At 45.9% G+C, this 6,518-nt stretch overlaps 1 protein-coding gene across 2 annotated transcripts in view; it reads right to left on the minus strand.

The window, feature by feature from the left end:
* LOC119964639 (cytochrome P450 4B1-like) overlaps nt 1-6,012 on the minus strand; it is a 56,683-nt gene extending 50,671 nt beyond the window's left edge. For both annotated transcript variants that reach the window (XR_005460340.1, XM_038794383.1), the window contains exons 1-2: nt 5,756-6,012; nt 3,889-4,033 (exon numbers count right to left, since the gene is read on the minus strand). Coding sequence is in view for 1 of the 2 variants with exons in the window: in XM_038794383.1 (XP_038650311.1) it covers nt 3,889-4,033; nt 5,756-5,929 (319 nt within the window). In the remaining variant the exon portion in view is untranslated. The remainder of the gene's footprint in view (nt 1-3,888; nt 4,034-5,755) is intronic.
* Nucleotides 6,013-6,518: the final 506 nt, after the last annotated feature.

Raw genomic sequence — 6,518 nt, forward strand, 5'->3', positions numbered from 1 at the left:
GCAGCACTGGCTGACTCTCCCTCTAGGACCCTCAGGGGACAGAACATCCCTCTTGGCCTCCACCATGTCTATGTGCCTCCCCAGGTCAGCATCCCCGAATCCTGGGGCTGGTCTCCTCGGCACCATTGTTGCGAGCTGGCTGGGGTTGGCTGAGTAAGTGCAGCTGAAGTGCTGCTCGACTTTGTTAGCGAAGTTCTGGCGAACGTGGTCCCAGCAAAGCAGTTGGCGGCCCTCAATTGCGAGAAGCCCATGAGGCCTCGTTAAGTTGACCAATTAATGTTGAACTACGTTCCTGGCCTCGCTGGGCCAAGTGCCGGGAACTCGCGGAAAATCCCGCTCACGTCCACACATAGAAATTTTCCCGGAGAATTATGCCCAAAGAGTTAATACTTATAAGGAAAGGAATAGAAAGTTTCAACAAAGAAAATATATGTTTATGGATATTTCAAAGAATCAGTGTAGGCACAGTGTGCAAAATGGTCTTCTACACCGTATTATTCTGATTTTCTGTATATCTATACGAAATATGAACTGAAAGAGATAGAGAATAGATGTACTCAATATATATGTATATTGATGCACAGTCAATGGACACGAAACGTAGATGAAGTCCGAATGATAGGCTTTAATGCACAAGAAGTGTACCCGGCAGCAGACATACAGAAGAAAGGCCGACTGCCGGGAAGCATGTGTTCTTATATCCCGCCTCGTAGGCGGAGCTACCTACCTCTCAGCCAATCGGCTGAGAGGCACATGACTTACCCGGGCCAATGGGCAGCAAGTCCTCTGCACCAATAGCAGCTCACTTCCAGGTACCGTAATACCTCTAGTCATACTACCACATTCACCCCTTGTTGAAAAAAAACCGGGGGCAGGGGATGGTACGGGAAACACGGACATGGGGGTGGGTGGGCGTGTCCCGTGAGTACGTGAGAGACTGGTAGCATGACTAGAGATGTTTAGGTCGTACCATTGCATTGATACTTGCCCACTGGCCCGCAATTATGTGCAAAATACAACAACTATGTACAGTGTATAAAAATTGGAGGGGGGGGGGAGAAAAAAAAATGGAGAACAAACAAGGAAAACAAGAGTCCATCCTCAGGCAAGAGTCCACCAGTAGGTCACATTGATTCAATCAGTCGATCGGGCGCCTTTGATGTCTTGCTTGACCTGCGTAGCTGTGCCGGCGACGTTGGAGCGGTGGTCGTCCGTGACTCCGGGAGCGACGATCCTGTTCCTGTGTCCGTACCCCTGGTCGGAGCTAGCGGGGGCCAGGCCGGGGGAGGGGCATCCTGTCCGCTGGGCCGTGGGGGTGTTGGTGGGGCCGGTGGGGGGGCTTGCTGGGGGCAGTTGGGGTTGGGGGGGTGGTGCTGGAGCTGCGGGGTGTAGCCGAGATCCGGCGGGTGCCAGGTCCCGAAGGGAGACCGTGTCTTCTTGGCCGTCGGGATACTCCACATACGCGTATTGCCGGTTTGCGTGGAGTAGCTGGACTCTTTCGACCAACGGGTCCGACTTGTGCACCCGCACGTGCTTCCGGAGCAGAATGGGCCCGGGGGTAGCCAGCCAGGTCGGGAGCGGGGTCCCTGAGGAAGACTTCCTGGGAAAAACAAGAAGGCGTTCGTGAGGCGTTTGGTTGGTGGATGTACAGAGAAGTGACCGGATAGAATGGAGGGCGTCTGGGAGGACTTCTTGCCAGTGGGAGACTGGGAGATTTCTGGACCGTAGGGCCAGCAGGACGGTCTTCCAGACCATACCGTTCTCCCTCTCGACCTGTCCGTTACCCCAGGGGTTGTAACTGGTCGTCCTGCTGGTGACGATGCCCCTGCTGAGCAGGAATTGACGCAGCTTGTCACTCATAAAGGAGGACCCCCAATCGCTATGGATGTAAGCAGAGTAACCGAACAGGGAGAAGATGGTGTGTAGGGCGTTAATAATGGTGGTCGTGGTCATGTCGGGGCAAGGGATGGCGAAGGGCCCCTAAGGAGAGCGGGGGGGGGGACCCGCGGTCGCTGCTCGGGACCACAGCGACCGCTTTAGACTGACAGACGGCCGCAAAGTGGCCCTTCTTGCCGCAGCCTTTACAGGTTGCGGTGCGGGTCCGGCAGCGCTGGCGGGGGTGCTTTGCCTAGCCGCAAAAGAAACAGCGGGGCCCCGTGGGTTTATCGGGGCGCCCTGCGGCACAGGTCTGGGGGGGGTGTCCGAGTATGCGGAGGTGAGGGAGGTCGCCTTCCATGCTGCCCAGAGGGCCGCCTTGCGGTCGGGAGCGTACGTGCGGGCGTTACGATTAGCAACGTCTTGGGAGGAGGCGAGAGCCCGTGCCTTGGTGAGGCTTAAAGTCTCTTTCTCTAAAAGTCTTTGGCGAATCTGCGAAGGTTTCATACCCGCAACAAAAGCGTCTCTGATTAAAAGTTTGGTGTGCTCGGCCACAGAAACTTGTGGGCAGCCGCAGTTCCTCCCCAGAACAAGGAGGGCCCGGTAAAATTTGTCTAAAGACTCACCAGAGAATTGCTGCCTCGTGGCCAGTAAATGCCGAGCGTAGACCTGGTTCACCGGCTGGTGAAATGTCCTTTAAGCAAGTCCATGGCCACGTCGTAGTCTGTCGTGTCCTCTATGAGCGTGTACACGGCGGTGCCGACGCACGAGTGGAGGATGTGCAATTTCTTTTCCCTCGATGGGACATTTTCGGCTGTGCTCAAGTAGCTATTGAAACACGCCAGCCAGTGTTTAAATGCTGCTGTTGCATTTGCTGCGTGTGACTGAGTTGAAGGCACTCCGGCTTGATACGAAGCTCCATCCTTTCAAATCATGTGCATTAAATTGATGCACAATCAATGGACATGAAACGTAGATGAAGTCCGAACGATAGGCTTATATACACAAGAAGTGTATCCGGCAGCAGATGTACAGAAGAAAGGCCGACTGCCGGGAAGCACGGGTTCTTAAATCCCGCCTCGTAGGCGGAGCTACCTACCTCTCAGTCAATCGGCTGAGAGGCATGTGACTTACCCGGGCCAATGGGCAGCGGGTCCTCTGCACCAATAGCAGCTTACTTCCAGGTACCGTAATACCCCTAGTCATACTACCACATATATATATAGAGAGAAATCAACTGGAAAGGAATTTTTATATATTTATGAGTTTTAGAAATGATAGAAGGGAGTGAAAAGGAACTTGGAGACCAGAACATAATTGAAAATGGCAGGTGGTAATTTTTGACCAATTAGAGGTTGTCCTTGATGATACGATCACTGAAACCTAAATCAAAGCTCACATTACACTGTCAAAATTGGCCCAGGCATTCAATTTCCTTTTCTTTTACTGAATACAAGCACTCCCCTCATCTGTTCAAGACATGTATAGATCTCCCTCTGGGAGGATCCTCTCACAGTCCTTTTGAATAGGATTCAAGAAAAAGCTTATTTTCTTCTCTGTATTGTTTCTCTCTCCCCTAGCCTGCATCTTTTTGTGTTCCATTGCAAACCTCTCTATCAAACCTATTATAATCATTGCTCTGGTGAATTTTACATTTTAGTATTTTACTACATTTAGAACCATGGGATAATTCATACAACCAGTTTTCTTTTTAAATACCAGTATAAGTCACCATACCACAAAATGACTTTACAATGTTGCAAAGGATAATAAACGCTTCAATAGAGTAAGATATTTTTAAAAATCCCACACATTAAAGCAGCAATATTGCTTTTAAGATGTTGTTAGGCCCTTTCATTTCGTGTTGACAAACCAATCTTGAATCACCAAAATAACCTTGCTTATCTTGCAAAATGTGACATATTTCCCGTTAGATAAAGTGGCAAACTCCTTTAACAATTCAGAATAAGATCTTCAGCTAATTTATACTGAAAGAAAATTGTTATTTCTTACCTGAAGTTGCAAGTAATGCCTTAGCATAGTCAGGATGGTATACAGCCAAGTATGCTGTAAATGGACCAAACCACACCTGGTGGCCATAAGGATAGCGTTTTGCCCATGCCACTGCCTTGTCTAAATCTGTCCCATCTTGAGCAAACTGCAATGAAATTCAACAAGGTGAAATAAAACATTGACAAATTTGCAGGAAGTTACCTCTGAAGTCCATGTCGATCTTGGTATACTCAGAATAACTAATTACCAAGGAGAAAACAAAAGGTTCAAAGTAGAGATGTTTAACACAAAAATACTCTCCGCCAGTGAAAGTGAACAAGATCTGGAGTCTTAAAGCATTCAGAAAGAGGATGGGATCCTTATGTTAGTTTCTGCTCCTCAGGGTATTTATTTTGCTAGTTTTCCAGCATATTACCCAAATGACAACTCTTCACAAGTAACTCTAGACTATAAACCTGTTGCAGGTTATTCAAGCACGAAAGGCACCACATTCAGGCATGAGCCATATTTCAGTTCCAGCTCATACATTTTCCAGCAGGCATCACTAAATAATCAGAGAATCCTGAATCATTTATTTTTCCTACACCCAGGAGTACTGAGGATTTTCCTTGCCGGAGAACTTGGTTCTACAGCTGTCAGCACAGTTACCTGCAGACGTGTCAGAAAGCTGCTGAAAACTGTTCACTGGCCCAGATTTTGAAATTGTAATAAAAATGAAACTGACAGTGTTTCCAATGGTTACTCTGTCAAAAATCACAGCGACTTCTGGCATCGGTACACGTGCAGTTAAATCCTGAAGTTGCTTTTAGTGATTCTCTGTCCCTCTGCAGAAGGAAGTCAAACAGGAATAACTGAATTGGTGTGAATTTCCACTTTTAATTTACTCTGCATTCTGCAGAAACCTTGAAAAGGTTACATTGAATAAGCTGTAACTGGGTTAACAGCGCACAACGTCATAATGGCAGCTGGTGGTGTTGAGGCCAGGATGGGATCAGCCATGATCCCATTAGGCTCGGGAGGCTAAATTGCCTGCGCCCACTCCTGCAGTTGGGCCTGCAGTCTCAGGAACCCATCAAGAATATCTCACAGACAGGTGAGACATGGAAGAATATTTTCAGAAAACGATTAGATTCCACCCAAACCCTCAAAGAACAAGGTGAGACAGCTCAGAGGAGAGGGAACATAGGGAACAACCCAGCGCCGAATTCATAGAACAATCAGAAAATAAATGATATAATTTTATAAATAGTAAAAACATTTTCATAGCACCATGTCATATTGAAAAAGTGCATCATATAATTATTCATTTTTTAACTGAAATGACTTTGTTATATAGGCAAACTATTCAGCAACATCAGTCTCTGATAAATAAAAATGGGATGAATAATCAGGTGATCGATGTTTTGGTAGCATTGGTTGAGAGGAGAAAGAAGAATAGCAGCAGGAACAAATTGCAGAGAGTTCTCTCCACAATTTCCTAACATGCATTCTCAGTGATCAACGGTCTCCACTGAAAGTGAGAATTCATAAAATTGAGTAAAATGATTCATCTCAAAGGTGAGGCGTGTGGCTATACAGTGCTGCTTAAGTACTGCACTGGAGCACAAACCTCAAAGGCTGAAATTCAAAATCTTATTAACTAGAGTTGAGGGCAGTACAAACTGAACTGAGCTGTCACAGCAATATATGATGGCAGGAAAGAGAGAAAAGTTATCTCTTTTTCTCTTATATATGATTGAACTGTGTCTGGAGCAGAGTAAAATTCATCAAATTAACAAAATGACTGCTGAAAATATTGGATATTGTTGAGAAGGAGAATTCTCCAAGAGCAAGGCAATAACATTTGAGTGATTTATTTCATACATACCTCAAGGGCATGGCCATATAGCCAGTGTGCTGCAGGTCCAGGGAAAGGTTTCAGTGCTGCCATCAACTTCCATCTCTTGCGAAAAAGGTTCAATATTTTGATCAGAATAGATGATAAACAAATAAGTACAAATAGCTGAAACAGCTGAATTAGGTCTATAGTATACGAGACCATTTTCTGCGGTTGTGTGAATTTTAAGCAAACGCTATCTTCAAAGAAGAAGTGTCGAAACCTGCAGGTCTGGAGTCTCAAATGAGGTGAATTCACTCTGAATCTGCCTTTTAAGAGCCACACCTCCAGCATAAAGCAGATTCTGATTGCCTATCCCCTGGACATTCTCCAATTCTCAACCCTCATTTTTTTTTCCTACTGTGTGGTTTCACAAGTCATTCTGGGTACCTTTTTGTCATTGATTTAACATTAAACTGTAAATATTGTGAAATTTGCAACTGATATTACAGCTTATTATTGTGGAGTACAAGGCTTACCTATATCATAATAGTGGTTATCCTGAAATTGGGTCAATTTATGAAGCAATTGTAGAAGACAATAGAGCCTTCCAGAAAAAAATTCACTGCAGCTTCCCACAGTAAATTTACACAAACTGTCCAAATATTGTGTAAAAGGAGTCTGAACCATGACTTTGCGTGTTGGATATCATTCAGAAAATAATCTAAAGGTGTTGTCCTGATTAGAAATGATATAAATTACATTACTCCTGGCACACCCAGGTCAACTATAGGACAGGCTGAATGTGGAGTAT

The sequence above is a fragment of the Scyliorhinus canicula genome, chromosome 4 (genome assembly GCF_902713615.1).
Source record: "Scyliorhinus canicula chromosome 4, sScyCan1.1, whole genome shotgun sequence".
In the NCBI taxonomy this organism is placed as follows: domain Eukaryota; kingdom Metazoa; phylum Chordata; class Chondrichthyes; order Carcharhiniformes; family Scyliorhinidae; genus Scyliorhinus; species Scyliorhinus canicula.